The sequence below is a fragment of the Leptinotarsa decemlineata genome, unplaced genomic scaffold (genome assembly GCF_025532065.1).
Source record: "Leptinotarsa decemlineata unplaced genomic scaffold, Ldec_3_MD MMD2_tig00000008_RagTag_RagTag, whole genome shotgun sequence".
Taxonomy (NCBI): domain Eukaryota; kingdom Metazoa; phylum Arthropoda; class Insecta; order Coleoptera; family Chrysomelidae; genus Leptinotarsa; species Leptinotarsa decemlineata.
Window position 1 is genome coordinate 5371343 of NW_027412537.1, and position 18611 is coordinate 5389953.

General features: G+C 35.3%; 1 protein-coding gene across 1 annotated transcript; it reads left to right on the top strand.

Annotated features, from left to right (window-relative positions):
- Positions 1–4941: 4941 nt before the first annotated feature.
- On the top strand, positions 4942–18609 carry LOC111511603 (sialin). Its single transcript, XM_074170910.1, has 6 exons — positions 4942–5156; positions 6947–7115; positions 8981–9235; positions 11288–11564; positions 11620–11740; positions 18146–18609. The coding sequence occupies exons 2-6, from the start codon at positions 6962–6964 to the stop codon at positions 18353–18355; spliced, it is 1017 nt and encodes a 338-aa protein (XP_074027011.1). The 5' UTR covers positions 4942–5156; positions 6947–6961; the 3' UTR covers positions 18356–18609.
- The last annotated feature ends 2 nt before the right edge of the window (positions 18610–18611 follow it).

Sequence of the window (18611 nt, forward strand, 5' to 3'; positions counted from 1 at the left end):
TCAATGGGATTTGAAATTTTCTTAATGAATGTTGAAAGTTTATTAAATATTTTTATAGACATAACATGAGGTCCGTTTGATACAGATGTTAATTTGTGTACAGATTATAATTTTGCCTGAGACTATAACCAGCAGCTATGCGGATAGTATCCCTTTGCTGAAACTCATGGTAATGATTCTTAATGTAAGTGACACAATTCAAAATATACATGGATATCACAGTTGAAATTAGTAAATAACTGCTTACAAGAATCACCATATTTTTTAAAACATATGGTTCTTAGTATCTTTTTTTGACCAATCAACAGGTCATTCAATTTGTTGCTGTTACCGTAGCAGACTAAGCAATAATTTAGACTTGAGTGAACATAGGCATAATAGTAGCTTAATGAAATATTTATGGGGACAGAATTTCTGAGATTCCAAATAACGAAACAATGCTTGGATAATTTTATAGAAATAGAGTCAAGATGATCATTCCAGGATAATTGGGAGTCAATGTTCAACCCTAAGAATTTGACTGATTTTTTTCTGCACAATAGATTTAGTATTAGCTCTAACCAATATACTGCAGTCTATTTCTCTAAGCGAGGAAACAATGTATTAGATTTATTGCTATTTTGTACGAGGTCGTTTCTGCTGCAGTAATTAAGCATATTAGCAACTGCAATATCAGCCTGGTTAGATAACCCTCCACAAGAAGAAGAACTCAATAAGAAGGACGTATCATCAGCAAACTGTACAGTACACTGTTGTTGATTGATATTAGAGATGTCGTTGACGAATTTGACGAATAAGAGAAAGAGAGTAGAACCCAGGACACTACCTTGGGGAACACCTGTTAATATGTTACGATTTTCAGAATGATATATTCCAGATTTGAGCCTAAACTTAACAGATTGTGATCTGCCAGTCAGATAAGTCTCAATCCATTTTAGACTTTGGCCGCGAATTCCAGTATCATAAAGTTTATCGAGGAGAAGTTGATGGTTGATGGTATCAAATGCACGTGACAAATAAAATAGAATACTGATCGTTCAAACGTTGAATTGGTACCCCATCTAAGGCTGGCGTCACAATGTACGTTTTCACCGATGAACCGTCCTGCTAGACCGGAACACTTCTTCATTTTTTCAGAACGTCAAGCTGTCCTGAAAATTAAAAAAAATCATCGCAGTTTATATATTAGAAGAGAAAATCAGTGAATCGCCAGCTTCAGGTTCACCTATTCTTTTATCAAGACGATAAAATGAAAAAAAAATTGGGAGGTGATGCGCATGCAGCAAGAGAGATCACTTCGGCTATTGCCGCATCACTCTTGAAGATGTCTTTTGGCACAACGAACGTCAGTAAAACCCGTAACCAACTAGGTATACATTTAGATTTCATAGTGATACATTTTTCATTTACCACTAGAGTCACCAACAAAGATGAAAGAATTTCAACATAAGTGAAATTCCATACTCCACGCATATCTTGGGTCTGTGGAATTTTGTTCAAAATCAGTGATTCGCTTGATGTGTATTCTATAAAAGACAATCTTGATATAATATAACAAATTTCAATTGAATGTAACTCATAGACAAATTGAACTGAGAGCTAACGGCAACAATGTTAAATGTTAGAACTAAATTCTTACCGGGGTCATTTTTTATTGTCTACGCATCGCCATTGTCAATAAATGAAAAGTAAGATGATTCCATAAAATTTGACCCCCGTAACACGATAGCTTCTGAATATCGACAAGATGTACGAGCGAATAGGTGGACCAGTTCGTTAAATACTTTGAAACATCGGTGGTAAACTGATCAACACTTGCAGGTCTATTATATTTGCCTTATTGAAATGTCATAAATATTCTTTCGGTTTCTTTATTATCAAGCGTCCTTATCTGCATAGGCGTACTGTGTTCTGTTTGAAGGTGATTGACAATGTTTCATGATGAATTTCACTAGTTCGGATTTCCATTGTCTACTATATAGAATGATTTGAAATCTCTGAACTAAAAAAAAAAAAGAAAAATTAAAAATGAATAGCTGAAAATAACAATTATATTAAGCAAAATAAACCTGAAATGAAATAATAGTGAAATAAACTACAAGTAAAAATGTAACAATTGAATAAATAAAAATAAAGAAATGAAAAAAGAAAATAATAAAAAGTGTAGAGATTCCAAGTCGCATTAGTTCACGACGTTTCGATTGTTAGTATCTACAATCGTCTTCGGGTGATGACTGGACTGATTTCTTCGAGAGATGACTATTTATAGGTCGTTGAAATACTTTCACTTATCCCTGCTTTCCATTTTCCGCTATTCGAAGACGGAAACCTGAAAGAGAGAACGAATCTACCTATAGAAGTAATTATGGAATTACTAGGATGCTGTGTACGAAACTGTTATTTCCAACTGAAGGACGAATTCTTCACACAAGATGAGGGACTGCCAATGGGATCGCCACTTTCACCAGTCATAGCCAACATATATATGGAGTGGTTTGAAACTCTGGCCATTGAAAAAGCCCACAAGAAACCCCGAGTCTGGTTGAGATATGTTGACGACACCTTCATAATATGGAACCATGGGAATACTGAACTAGACGCCTTCCTGAAATACATCAACAGCGTGAGACCTTCCATCACTTTCACAATGGAGAAGGAAATCCACAACGAATTGCCACGTTCTTAGACGTTTTGGTGAAGAGGACCGACACTAAGTGGGAAACATCTGTATATCGAAAACCCACTCATACGGGACAGTCTCTGAACCACGAATCCAACCACCATCAATCGACTAAAAGAGGAATCATCAAGACTCTATTAGATCGTGCTTTTGGGCTCTGTAATACAAAGGAAGATCTCAAGAAGGAATTAGACATCATCAAAAATGATCTTCAACGTAATGGCTTCCAAAGCGATGGTAGAAAAGTTTTTAGCTAAAAGACAGCAGGAGCCTCGCAAGGAAGAGAAGCCGTCACAACCAGTGCTTGCACTTCCCCACATCAGAGGATTATCGGAGAGGATAAGAAAAATTGGTTCCAAGTGCAACATCAGAACCTGTTTCAGATCCGGTAACACTATCCGTAGCAACCTCACGAAAATCAGGCCCCCAAACGCGGACTGCGATTCCAAGAATTGCATTTACCGGATACCCTGTGAGTGCGGAAAGTCCTATATTGGTGAAACTAAGAGGCCATTGAATGTTCGCATTGCCGAGTACAAGAAGCACACACAGCGGGGGAAACCAGCAAATCAGGAATAGCAGACCATGTTTGGACCCATCAACGCAACATCGTGTGGTCCCAAGCTGAGATCTTGTACAAAGAGGAACATTGGTTTAGGAGAAAATTCAATTCAAGGAAGCCGCATACATGTTGTCCAATAACGTATTCAGTCAGGCCAGCGTAGAAATACGCAACATATGGTTCCCACGGAACCAGTGAAGCGGAAAATGGAAAGCAGGGTTAAGTGAAATTACTTCAACGACCTATAAACAGTCATCTCTCGGAGCAATCAGTCCAGTCATCAGCTGAAGACGATTGTAGATACTAACAATCGAAACATCGTGAACTAACGTGACTTGGAATCTCTACACTTTTTATTATTTTCTTTTTTCATTCCTTTATTTTTATTTATTCAATTGTGATATTTTTACTTGTAGTTTATTTCACTATTATTTCATTTAAGGTTTATTCTGCTTAATACCTATAATTGTTATTTTAAGCTATTCATTTTTAATTTTTCTTTTTTTTTTAGTTGTGTCAGGGATTTCAAATCATTTTATATAGTTAGACAACGGAAGTCCGACCCGTGACATGTTGCGTTTTTGTAAAACTGTTTAGTGAAAATCTCACAATAAAGTGTTTTTCAAATACGTTTTTTTGTTTTGTGTTGACTTTCGGCAGATAGGTTATGAACTTGGGTTATGAACTTTGCTTCACTCAGGTATTGATATGAGATCGTGTGCTAGTTAACAAGATAAACTTTTGAATCGTAGGAGATCGACGTTTATTGCTTCAAATACTCCTACAAATGGATATCACCATAGAAAAGGCGTCGAATGGGTCACGATGTTCCAGAATTTTTCACTGTCTCCAGGACTGTTCTGTAATGTTTCATAATCCTGGGATATTTTCGAACGTTTCAGACGACTTCTGCCCTTAAATCTTCAAAAGCACGTCTTTTAAGTGAAAATGGAAACCTTTTTGGACAAGCTGATGTGACACAATGACAGAAAACATTCATTTCTCTAAAAGCACTACCACTACTGTAAGTACAAGTAGTGGTAGTGGTAGTGGTGAATGTCTGCCGAAAACAACTTCAAAATTACTTTCATTTGTGAGTATTGATACCTGGGATACTTCTTCCCATTTTTGGCGCTTTGTTCACGAGATGGAGCTGTTAATATATTTCTTAGACTGAGATTTCATGCATACATTCAGGTCGCTTTGAGGTCTGTCGATTCCCTAGTAGGTATACTCCTATTTGGGCCTTATCTTTCCTGCACTGCACTTTGAAATCGATCTGTAGATTTGATTATAGCGTGGTTGACTGACGTTTTTCGATCGTTCTAGATCGAAAAGCTTCGGAAAGATTCCTACCGGCTTCCAGAGACTTTCATTACGGTATAAAAACAGTACCAACAGATAGATGGGGAAGTCTAGTTGAAAGTGCTGTACGAAGTGATCTAATAAGGTGCTAGGCATTAGTCTGAAAATTCAGTTGAAGTGTTTGTGTTGTACTGTCAGAGTAGCGGTGAAATAAATTTTAGTTTAATTGTTCAAAGCAGTCAGTTATTGTTGAACCTACCTGGAAAACGTAACACTATGTATATTTTCCCGATACAGCGTATCTCAATAAACTCCTTATTTATATTTTACAAAAAAAAAATCAGTCTCTCTCATTTACATAAATATAGCTTGATCACCTTGTAAGTGGTAATCAATTTAATGACTGAATGGAAATGAAATTGTTTATCAGACAAGTTTTGAACAATATATTCATGGTATGTTTCAGTAAACAAAACACTGATGTGGGTGACTGAGTGAAGTCGTTTGCTCAAAATATTTATGTACTTGTTGACTCGGGAGGAAGTTCAGAACACCATTTTATTTTATGGATTATCCAGAAGATAGAAATATTCCACAGGAACATAAAAGGTGATTGTTATTAGAAATAGATTGGGGCATTTTGTTAAAGGAAATTACTGTCTTATGACTGGAGCGTGATTTTTTATATTTTGCCTTCTAGAAATAGAAACCGAATCACTAGTGAACTTGAAATGAACTAGCTTATTTGGGTTATTTTGTAGATAGCATATCTTACGAATAGATAACTAGCAACTTCCTAGAATCTGAATAAGAATTGGTTTACCTTTCAGTTTACATAACCAAACGTTGACAATTTGTGAACAACGTGAAGTACCGTGAATTTACATGTTTTCAAATGTTTTGGGTCCAGAGAAATCACATATTAGTGGTACATGTGATATCATGCAAATCATTACAGATATTGAAAAACCAGGTACCTAATAAATGATCAGGTATATAACTTTCCACTGCAGTTCCATTTTCCCACAACTATACGTGATATTGTGACATCATCAGTGACATTTTCTTTTGTATGGACCCAATTCCACCCAAAATCGATTACTGAAATGCTAATTCCAATAAATTAATTTAAATATATTGTCACTTAAAAATTATAATGAAATGAAAGAGGAAGCTGAAGTAATAGTTTTTCTAATATAATGATAAAAAAATAACGATACAAGATTTGATTTTATTCGAATTTTCATTTGTGGACAATATTAAAAGAAATTACAATAATGAAAGTTTGACATTTCTGTTAAAATCTATTTTTCCGTTAATCAGCTTTCGCACTTCTACGAACGAGCTATGCGCTAACGAGGTCTTACCTTTTAAGGTGTGATTTCTAACACGTGTTGGACGATAGGAAGAGAAAATCGATCGTCCGGCCTTGCGGTTAGAACCACCGGTTCACACTGCTGTCGACTGAGTGTGCCGAGCAAACCACTTACGTCAACCCATTGAGATCATTTTTTAATTAATTATATCAATTTGTACTTGTAAGGACCGCCGTAAGGACCCGAAAAATGATGCATCTCTATAGGAGTTTGCATCCGTTTCACGGTTGTACTTTCCCCGACAACAGTGAGGCCGTGGACTTTTGAGTTTGGAGTATCTACATGACAGAATGGTACTTGATACAGCCTGTAAAGTCGTCAGGAGTTCGGATCCCCTTCTTTGCATGGTCCGTGACTATGAGAGAGCAGGAATTGAAGCATTTCTCTTTAGGGCAGCTGCCCGAGCAACTGATGAACTCGGTATAGTTTTCGACACTGAACGAGGTGACCACAACTCTGTCACCGAGTTGGAACCCGTTCAGCAAAAAGCTCATATAAAAGCCGCAGAGATAACCTCACTGTTGCGGAAACACAAGGATAATTCAATGCATGGGGTCTTCTTCTTGGCTTATCAAATCGCCTGACTTTTGCATTCCTCAGGTCGATTGGGCTGAAGTCGGAAACTGAGGGGTTCATTATGGCTTGCCAGGACGGTGTCTTCAACACCTTAGTCTACCGCAGTCGCGTGATGGGTATAGAGACTCCTGACACAAGGTGCAGGGCCTGCCGCGAGGCGCCCGAGACCCTAATATTTCATAATTATAAAATACGTCGACAATGGAAACGCTTATGTTGTAACGCCATTTTTGAAATAATCAACATATTTTCAAACTTTGTACATAGATAGTAATGAAATATATTGAAAGGTAAATTTAAAAACATTTGAAAAGCAAGTTAGTTTTTAAAGAATAACCAGAAATCCATGATTATGTAACAATCCGCAAATTTAAAATAATTAATCCAAACTTTATAACTTTCAATAGAATTTTATCGTTCACTTTTATCGTTTTTATTCAATTCTAGTAAACACAAAGTATCATGGATGTTCTGGAAAAGCAGGAGGTACATTGTATCAGCGCTGGCTTTTTTTGGATTTTTCACTGCCTGGGCCCTTCGTATCAATTTAAGCATTGCTCTAGTAGCAATGACGGAATTGAAGAACGTGACACTGCAAAATGGTTCAATAGTATCGGTGAGTTTCCATTAAAAAAATGCAATACTTTTCTCTATTCAGTTTGTATATCTTCTGTATAATTCAGTGTTCATATAGAAGTATTTGTTTCGAAAGAATTTTTTTCTTTCGTGTAATTCAATGTTTATATGAAAGTAGCTGTTTCAGGAGGACTTTCTTTCAGTTTGTGTCTGAAAGTTACTTCTTTGCATGATCTACACATCCATGTATAGAGTTACTTATTTTCAAATTGATTACTTCCTTCCTTTCTTTGGAAGATTCTCTCATCCATTTTTTTTGTATCAGATGGAGTAGTAGAAAGCCAAAAACTTTCTTTCCCAAAAATTAATCACTCCTAAAAATATATCCCTTTCAAATCACTTTCAGATATATAACAATAAATTCAGTTACCTACTCAAATAGTTTTCGAACCCAAAAAAATCCAGCTTCTTGACGGAACCGCATTATTTATTTGGTGACTGATTTTTCAGATCAACTGGCAATAGAGAGACTCTGTTGAATGCTGGAAACTTGATCTTCTTCGTGACTGGGTAGGCACAGAGTACAATGGCCTGAATTTTGTAGTGAAGAAATATTTCCCTTCAAAATTTCAGATCAATGACCATTTTCCCCAATCTAGTGAGGACTCTCTAGGTTTCTGAACTGATAAGCTCTCGCTCTTGATCCGAAGGACAGGAAGAATAGTTGAGATCCTTTGATCAACCTTCATCTCCTCTGTAAACTCAGCTCAAGCTGTAGAACTGAAAGTTTTTTTACTTGATCCTTTGTTATAAGAAGGAGTACAGTGGAAGTCGTTTAGCAGACTTCCATCTCCTGTGTTGTGTCAGGTTAACTACAGAACCTGTTCAGAAAAAGGTTATTTACAGATTCTGCTTCTGCTGCTCAAGAATTTTATGCACGGTACATTCATAAAATATCCGACCCTTGAGGAAGCTTCCTGGCTGCACCACCGAGCCTAATAGGTTTGTTTAAAAATTGGAGGACCGAGGAGCTCCTGCTGTGGATATGATGTTGCAGGGAGAACTGTTTGGGTCGCTTGACCAACCTCTATTACAGCTCGCAATCCTTAGAACTAAGAAACTCTTTCTCTTGATTCTGTGTTACAGAAGTGATGGTTGGGGTTCTTTATTCGACCTCCATCTCCTCTCCATTCTCAAGTTCAGGCTTTTCATTACGTCATGATCTATGATGGTCTTACGAGTAGCTAGGGAAATACCATGACTAAGTCGAGAGGCGCCTGGTATCTCGAAGATTCCGGTAGTGACATTATATTTGCTGTAGTCTAACAATTATTGTTTGGTGAATGATTTATGAATGTTATGAATTGAACCAATTCCTCGTTCAGTCCAAGTTTTTGGTGTTTTTAAGGTGAAACCTAATACTATGCCAGTGACAGATTCAGTGTCCTTTGAAATCACTTGCAGCGTCCTCCATTGCAAGGGTGTCAGCAGCTTCATTACCTTGTGTCTCCTCCCGAATAAGGGAAAGGTAGATTAACTAAAGAAACAGGATACAATTTCGATGCATTGGAACGATTGAGACAGATTATTTTAAAAATATCATCAGCCAATTTCTATGGTAATCAAGAATAATGATTTCATAAATGAGTTCAATCAAACTTTGAATTATTCCAATCATTTCACTCCTTCATTTTCACTTCTAACCTAGTCGTCTGTCTGGATTCCGAACTGATATTCAAATTGATTAATTGGCCAGGTTTCCACAACCTCGCTAAGTGGTTATTTTCTGGAGGGGGAGGTCTACAGTTGTAGTAAAACAGTTTATTATGCTGCGTAACAATATCTATTCAAAACATTTTGAAACCAAATTAAAATCCCAGCATTATTATGATCATTGTTTTCCAGGGGTATTCGGTTTACTCTGGTCATTGACATGGATGTTGGTGGTAGCAGAATCGCCAGAAAAAGATCAGAAAATAAGTGCAGAGGAATTGAAATATATCACGGAATCTCTTGGAGGTTGTGAACCGATTACGAAGTTGAAAGTTCCATGGGGTTCTTTTGCTACATCTGCCCCGGTTTGGGCTATATCTTTGGCAAACTTCAGTGAAAATTGGGGAGGCTACACTCTTGTTACTCAGTTACCAAAGTTTATGAAAAGTAAGTAGTTTGATCTAATAACATGTTATTATTGATGGAAATAACTACCTCTGCAGAGAAGTCAAACCTTTGGATTGAAACAGAAATTGACAACCATAATGATTTTGATTCTTAAAACTCATTTCATAGATTGACAGTTTGGATTTATTTTCCTTTTATAGTCTAGTTCAAATGTACTTTTTTTTTTGTAACATTTTTCAGCCCTGTCCAAAAATTACTACCAAGGTGTCATTCGATTCGTATTTTTGCCTAGAAAGTTTAAGGAAAGGTCCGAAAACGCGCCGATACAAATTACAAAAGTTATAAACAATTAAGTGAAAAAAAATGGGACTTTAGTTTTTTCTTAATATCTCGGAAATTTTTCAAAATTTTGGGAATTTGAAAAGAGATTTGAAGAGGTCAATGAGTTTGCGTAAAAAAGTCACGACTCCCGAAACTGTATCTCGATTATTTATAATTTTTACAGAGCCCTGAAAATAGAGTCAAAAGCGGGTAGTCTGGCTTCCGCGCGCCTTTCGTCACTCTTACATAAAAACAAAAAAAAATATTTAAACATATTTTATGTAAATATTAAGGAATAAAAAAATTCATGTAATGTTGGGATACATCAATAAACAATAATCCGCAGTCAAAAAATTTTTATCCCAATTTCAACATTAATTATAAATTTGTTAATTAATAACTTTTTCTGAATTGAAAGTTAATATAAAAATCCCTATAATTATCAAACTAAAACCCAGGCAATTTTTTCCTTTGGTGAAAATATCCTTAATAGGCAAAAAAATAGATTACCGTTGCCAAAATAAAAAAAATTGTTATTTTTTTTTTTTATTGACAATTGAAAATTATAATTTTATACCCATACAAATTTTTTTTTCTAATTTTTTATTGTTTCAATGTCTAATGGCTAAAAACTAATTAATAATATATTTTTTTAATTTTTCACAGCTATTGTTGAATTTATTATAAAAAAATACATTGTTTATAAGCAATTCGAAAATTTTTTTTTGCATTATGTTAATGGAAAAAAATCATGATTTTTTGAAAAAAAATGGTTTCTTAAAAAAATTTCTTTGTTGCTAAAAAATGCGTTTGTTAATCAATAATCGTTTTTTGCAACTAAATATTAAAATTAAGGAACCGTTTTTTTTTTAATCATAAATTCTATTGTTCTTTAAGGTTTTGACAAAACTTTTTTTTCAATTCTTTTTTTAATTGTTTATTTAAAAAAAAATATTTTATTTTTTTTCAATACTTTGTTCTATAATAAAAGTAACTATGTGTTTTTTTAATTTATTCTATTTTTTATAAAACTTTTAATATTGTGATACCTTGATACTTGTCTTTTTCATTCGCTCCTTGCTTTTATAATTATAATAACTTTCAAACTATTGCAGTTATGATAAATATGCTTCAAGTCTTTTTTGTTCATTATGAATTTATTAACAATTTGTAACTTTTGTAATTTTTATCGGCGCGTTTTCGGACCTTTCCTTAAACTTTCTAGGCAAAAATATGAATCGAATGACACCTTGGTCGTAATTTTTGGACAGGACTGAAAAATCTCACCAAAAAGAGCTAAATCGAGTACATGTGAACCAGACTATCATATGTGGAGACATATCTTCCAAGTTTTACTTTCTATTTCTTACAAACGAATTCGTTTGTTTCATGTCGTTTTGTGTTGGTGTTGTCTCGGAAATTTGGTTGCTGCAATGTTTTTTTTATTTTTTTTAAATGTATCTTATATGTCTGATAGCTTTAAAATAGTAATATTATCAATACGAAAAAACTACTTTTCGAGTCCTGAAGAAGAATTAAATAAATTCGAAACGTCGACAAGAAAACAATTGTTGTTTTAAGAAAAAATTTATCCTGTTACCCAGCCAACCTTCTTTCAGAAACATTTTTGGATCACGAAACTAGTTAACTGTATTAATTAGTTTCAATATTGATGTTCGTCAAGTATCGGCCAGTTCTATTCAATTATTACAAAAAATAATACATCACAGTGTTTCAATATTTTTTATCATTTGAATTTTAACATTTCAGGTGTTTTGAAGTTTGACCTCAACGAAGCAGGTTTTATGTCCTGCTTACCATATTTGGGAAATTCCATTTCAGTTCCGATTGCCGGGTATTTAGCTGATTTGTGCATTGTGAGAAGCTCTTTCAGTACGACTCAAATCAGAAAAGCATTCAACTGTGGCGGATTTATAGGTCAAACAGTGTTTTTATTAACACCGATTTTTCTTTGGGAGCCTACAGGAACAGTGATTTGTATCACTGTTGCTCAAAGTTTGGGTGCTTTTGCGATGGCAGGATTCAAGTACGTTTTCTCGCAAATTACCTTAAATAATGCTACAGTTTTTCCATATTTCCAGCGTGAATCATTTGGATTTAGGACCTCAGTACGCTAGTATTCTGATGGGCATCGCTAATACATTTGGAACCGTTCCAGGCATTATTAGCCCAATTGTAGCAGGATACATTGTTACAGATGAAGTGAGTTTTATAACTGACTAGTTGTTGCCCGCGGCTTCGCCCGTGTAGAATTTGGTAGTTATAGTACTATGTTGCTGTATTGCTGCTGTTCCAATGTTTTGACAGAATCGGAATCAACGAACTTAGGCGTGCGCAGCTTTATAGAACAGTGTTTTCAAAAAATTGTTCTGTAGCGCCATCTAGTGACAAGTTACAGAAAAATTGATAGCCTAAAAACCTTCTCTATGAAAAATTACTTACACATGTCAAGTTTCATCACGATCGGTTGAGCGATGTAGAACTTTATCACTTACCAACCAACCAACCAACCAACCAACCAACAAACATCCATTTTTATATATTAGACTAGTACTATGTTGCTGTATTGCTGCTATTCTAATGTTTTGACAGAATCAGAATCAACGAACTTAGGCGTGCACAGCGTTATAGAACAGTTCTTTCAAAAAATAGTTCTACAGCGCCATCTAGTGGCGAGTTACAGAAAAATTGATAGCCTAAAAACCTTCTCTATGAAAAATTACTTATACATGTCAAGTTTCATCACGATCGGTTGAGCGATGTAGAAGTTTATCACTTACCAACAAATCAACCAACCAACCAACAAACATCTATTTTTATATAGTAGATTCTTGAATTCAATGAAGAAATGCATATAGATGAGTATCACTACAAGGATAATATTTCGTGACGGAGCTTTGAGAGTTCTTCTAATATCAATGTAACAATAGAAAAATAGTATTTGAAAAGGTGTCTCAATGAGAAGTAATTATAAGTATACAGGGTGTTAATTGAGTATGTACCATAAATTCAACAGACGATTCTTCAGGTAATTTTAAGACGAAATGTTCATATAAACATGGGTCCGCAAGTCCTTCGTTCTCAAGATACAGGGTGTTGAAATAAAAATAAAAAAAAGTTATTCGTAAATATCTTAAATATCCTTTACCTAATTTTGTTGTAATTTGGCAATGGTATTTATAACATTAAGGAGCTAATTTAGCCCTAACGTGATTCAATTTATTAGGTCCAGTGGCGTCACGTGCGGGATTTGAACGAATATTTTTGACTTAAAAATGTACGCCACTGACTTTTTTGCAATTTTTATTATTTCTTTGGATTAAGCAATTAGAAATACAACTTTTTTGTCTCTTGAATTTTACGCGGTGAATTAAGAAGAAATCCAGGTTTCCTAAGTCGAATATTGTTTACAGATAAAGCTTGTTTTTCTCGCAATTCGATTATTAACTTCCACAACAATCACATTTGGACCGAAAACAATCCACATGCCTTGATAGAAAATAATTTTCAAGAACAGTTTTCTTTTGATATTTGGGTTGGAATTGTCGGTGACCATCTCATTGGACCTTACTTCCTTCCACCTAGATCTAATGGAGAAGAATACCGAAGGTTTTTAGAATTTATTTTACCAGGACTTTAAGAAGAAATTCCAGTCATGGAAAGATTCCGTATGTGGAACATGCACGATGGTGCTCCACCACACTTTAGTGTAGTGGTACGGCAATTTTCGGATGAAAATCACCATAATCGCTGGATTGGGAGAGCAGGCCCACAACCATGGCCACTTCGCTCGCCTGAAATGAATCCCTTAGATTATTTTCTCTGGGGACACCTTGAAGCGTTGGTATACAAAACTGCTATTCAAAGCAAATAGGATTTACGGAATAAAATCATTAATTCATGTGACATAATGAAAAATATGCCAAATATTTTCAGAAGAGTGCGAAATTCAATGATGCGGCGGCTAGACGGTTGTATTGAAGCCGAAGGAGGCCATTTTCAACACTTAATTTAGTGCAAGTCGTTAGTCTAGATGTTAATGTTATATAATATTTGTTGTTATTGTTACATAATTAGTAATGAAAAATTGTAAAAATAATAATTTCCAAAAGAAACATTTAATTCCCCATATTATTTCTTGTGAGGTCCAGGGATATGCAATTAGGTCGACTTTTTTTTCTTGAAAACTAAGCAAGATACGAAAAAAATTCAAGAGACAAAAAAGTTGTATTTCTGATTGCTCAATCCGAAAAAATGATGAAAATTGCACAAAAGTCAGTGGCGTACATTTTTAAGTCAAAATTATTCCTTCAAATCCCGCTCGAGACGCCACTGGACTTAATAAATTGAATCACGTTAGGGCTAAATTAGCTCCTTAATGTTATAAATACCATTGCCAAATTACAACAAAATTAGGTAAAGGATATTTAAGATGTTTAGGAATAACTTTTTTTTATTCTTATTTTAACACCCTGTATCTTAAGAACGAAGGATTTGCGGACCCATGTTTATGTGAACATTTCGTCTTAAAACTACCAAAAGAATCATCTGTTGAATTTATGGTAAATACCTAATTAACACTCTGTTGCGTCATAAAATGTTAGAGGTGAAGCTGAACGAGCAACAAAAAACATGTTACACAGCAAGACATGTTAATGTCTTGACAATATGGCTAAGACAATATGGATAAGGTCGGACGGTAGCCGGTCGGTTCGATGTGGGTGCTTTGTTCACTCACTCAAATCGACGGCCGTGTTGGTCGCTGGTTCAAGCCCCAGGCTGAACGATCGATTTTCACTTGCTATCGTCCAACCCGTGTTAGGAATCACATGTTAAAAGGTAAGACCTCGTTAATCCTTAGCTCGCACACAAGTTTCGACTTCTGAGGGTTGTAGTTCGTAGGGGTGCGACAGCTGGTTAACGGAAAAACATATTTTAAACAGAATTAAATGCATGGTATAATGTGAAATTTTCTGCCCAGAGAATTTTTCAATACTACCTTGACACCAAAATATCCGAACACGGGAATTCACAACAACCACGACGGTAACACAATTTCTGGACTAAAAGATAACTATATGGAGAAACAACAGAAAAACTTGAAGATGCCCTAAAAGAACTAGTAGAAGTATGATAGAGCCCTTACAATAATTTGGTTTTAAGGGTTGTAAGGGGATTATTTATTCAAGTGTATCATTATAAGCTCCAAACCTCTTGGTGAGGTTAGAATTTGTTTAACCTTTTTTCGAAAAGGTTAATTCGAGCCAGATTGATCTTTGGATATATTCCAAAAGAATGCAAGAAATCTGTTGTGGTACTGTCATTGTCTTATCAGTTTTTCGAGATATTGGAGCAGATTATAAATTATTTCATAGAAAACGTATCTGTAGCAGATAAACCCCTGCCTATTAGAAACCTGTTACATGGTCGCTGGTAATAATAAAGTTGTACATTCTGGGGTTCACCATTGAAGTTATAACACTAAGAGAAACCATTCCAGAACTCGTGCAATGGGAGTTTACAAAAGGGAAACTTACTATCAATGTTAACGAAACAATACTGATTCCATTCACCATGAAGCAGAAAGTATGCACTTGACGCCTCAACCTTGAGTAAAACTCAGGTTTTCTTGCCAATCACAAGGATAATTTCTACGTACCCTAGACTTATTCTAGAGATAATTCTGATTCTTCCACCTCACAGGTTTGCGTAATGAACAAAATAGCAAGCAGCACCTTCAGTATTCACCAAACAGCTTACATGGAATCATGAAATATGTGTGGATACTTGTAGATTCTGGGTCTTATGTCACTAGACTCATGTCGAAATTTCTAAGTGTTATGCCAGCTAGGCTTCATTTTCAGGTTGAATTTCCAGTTTTTAGAAAATCTCCAAACAGGCTCATCGTTCGAACCGCAGCTGGGGGAAAAAGGAATTGGTATAGGGGTCCAAGATAGAAGAGTTTTTTTGCAAGTATCCCTTCAATTCTCTTGGAAGTAACATTCTCATTTTTGAGGTACTTCTGAGTGTAAACCAACGTGGGACAACAAAATCTCCCTGAGACAACTGGCAGAGAGATGCCAAGTGGGTGTCAGATCACAAGAGATTTGAAGAAAATGAGGACGCTGTTGTTCTCGAGAAGGAGATCGCCAATACTACTTTTTGTGTACTTTATAAAAGCCGACTTGAAAAAGATATAATTGAAATGAGTGTAAACTGTGATTTACCTATCGTCAAAGCTTCTATTGTTGAACAAAAAAAACCTGAGATTGCTAACAGAACTTTTTGCATGACACTACCCACTAAGGTATTTTCTCCGTGAAATTGGGAGATCCTCTAGTACTACTGTGGTATAAAATAATCAGCCATGCCAAAAGTCCCATCTTCAATTTTTATGAATAATTTGAGCACTATACAGTGCGGACGAAAAAAATATCACTATCACTACTAACTTTAACTAAAAATTTACGTTTTGATGAAAACAATACCATTATTTTTCTCAGAGAAGGCACAATTAACTTTATTTTTGAAGAAGAAGAGTGTTTGTGAACCTCGTTCGAAAGGAATCGTAACCCTATATCCAACAATATTTTATTTTTGAAAATTTATTCAGCTATTCCTGAGTAATTAGCAGTTTCATATTCGTTCTAAGAATTTGCAAACAAACGCTGAATATAATAATTTTAAGTTAAAGTAGTTAAGAAATATATAAAGGAAGAAAGTAATATAAATCACAAAATTATGAGACAACAACAAAAATTAATTGGGGCTCCGGGGCGACTTCATTGATTCCAGTGGCGCATTTGCTTTTTTTTCAGCTACAGGAAAACCCGGAAAAATCTGCAACACCACATCATCTAAAGATCTTGATCTGCCAATGTCGTCTCTTTCATAAAACAAAATGTAGGGTATTTCCATGGGCTCCAATAAATTCAAGACATCGCCACTTAGTGGCACGACTATCATCAAACTTAAACCAGTCTGTTTCGTCTTTGACCAATGCATAATAATGACCGGATTCAATGCCAGAACCACAGTGAACAATGACTGCATGAAGATTATAATAGTGGTCTGCTAGATTGAAGTGTTCATCTATTTCTAACCTTCGTAAGAGTTTGGGCCTCCGTCAGACGTTGAGTCATGTTTGGAGATCATCAGTGTTATTATTAGATTGATTGGTGCCCCAGCTGTACTTGTTTTCTCATAATAATCAGTTAGTTTGGCGCATGTTTGGCAGTACAGTTCCATTTTCAGATGGTTTAACAATGAGCTCTGTACGGACTGGTTATCAGTCATCGTAGGAAACACCAGTTTATTTCATTGGATGTTCGAAATGTTAACAATTGACTAACTGAAAATAATTAATTTATGAGATTATGAAATATCTTCTATGGTAATTTGTTGGGATCCCCTCTTATTTCATCCATGAGCTCTGGAATATAATATGGTTATATAACGTATAGTGGGTCATTCTAAGGGAGCACGTTTGCCTATCCTCTGGTTTGGATAATCGCGATCTAGTCATTTTCGAACCGGCCTGTCGTATTGAAAAAGTAGCATAACCTACTCAAACGTAACTATCTGGAAACTCATTTGGGTTTATCAATTATCCGAATTGGTGAATAAGCAAACCTGATCCCTGAGAATGGCCTACTCTATTGCCTGATATGACACCTTTAGATGTGTTCGAGGAGATACGTGACATCTTAAGTGTATGATACACAACCGCAGTACATTTGAAAACTCGTGGATAAAAAAAGCGATTTCAACGAAATTACACCAGGAACATTTCATAATGTAGGGAAACAATTTGATACAGAATTGAAATACCTATCAAATTAAGTATCACAAAACCCCCGGTAGCGCCCTCTCGGTGACATGTATTGCACTATTGTAGTAAACACTATTGTTTTTCTTATCTTGAGTAAGTACTAAAAATTATGTTTTTCAAGTGAATTTTGTACAATCTTGATAACTTTCTCGTTCAAAAATGAAGGGGTGTGGAAGATTCTTACGTCCTCACTGCATAAGTAAGAATTAATTTCTATTCCGAACCAAACAAAAATCCACTCCATAACCTTCTATTTCAAATTATCTCAAGGAACAAATAGTTCAGGTCAGTCTCAACTCACCTACACTGTAGGTTTTTGGACTGATATCTATCAGAAAACAACTACTCTCCTGGCTTTCATCCGACAAGTGTCAGTGCAGGATTCTTCACTGAGGTTATTTCTGCATATGTCGTTGGCGATACAACTGCCGGAATCGATTCACAATTATTGGAACACACTTGCAGACCGGTTACGGGCTGTCAGTGTAATGTAGTGTCTATCGTCAACATGAACTCGATGATTTCACATAATTGAAAATCGAATTCCTTTCAGAGTATCATTCCTCGAACAAGGCTGAAACGAACGACAAATAAAATGTTTGTCATCGCCCCATCTGCCCATAAATGAGGCAACCAACCGCATATCCGAATTCGCCCAATTCCTCGTATAAGGCATAAAACTTCACTGGCCTGAACGAATTTTTCTATTAGATAATTTGATTTACAGCCAGTCTCCAAGTACGCTTACTCACTTTATGTTCTATTTATGTTTTCAGAATCGCGTAGATCAATGGAGAATTATTTTCTACGTATCTTCGGCCGTATACTTGTTCGGAGCGATCATGTATGGTACTTTTGCCTCTTGCGAACTACAGCCGTGGGCTACAAAAGTGGAATATTCTAGAAGCAACAAGAACAAGCATGAATCTATTGAAAAACAAGGAGGAAGCTACGAGAATGAAAGTTTTCAAAAAGAGATTGAATAAAGTTATGGAATATCTACAAAATTTGTTACCAGATAATAATATATCCACAACGGCGACAAAAAAGTTAATTTACTTGCTTTACAATTACAACTCGGCGGCGACTAGTTGAACTAATTCAGAAAATATTTTTCTGACATATTCCGTATTTTATTTTCATTGTGCGAAATGTAATTATTATTATAATTATTGTATTATTATTGTAATTATTATTTCTGAAATGGTTTTTATTTCAACACAGAAAGACAAAAAATGATGT

Excerpts from the sequence above, each read along its gene's own strand:
- LOC111511603 (XM_074170910.1), top strand. The coding sequence starts at position 6,962 with ATGGATGTTCTGGAAAAGCAGGAGGTACATTGTATCAGCGCTGGCTTT. Across the intron at positions 7,116-8,980 it reads AAAATGGTTCAATAGTATCG|GGGTATTCGGTTTACTCTGG; the intron begins GTGAGTTTCCAT and ends ATTGTTTTCCAG. Across the intron at positions 9,236-11,287 it reads GTTACCAAAGTTTATGAAAA|GTGTTTTGAAGTTTGACCTC; the intron begins GTAAGTAGTTTG and ends TTAACATTTCAG.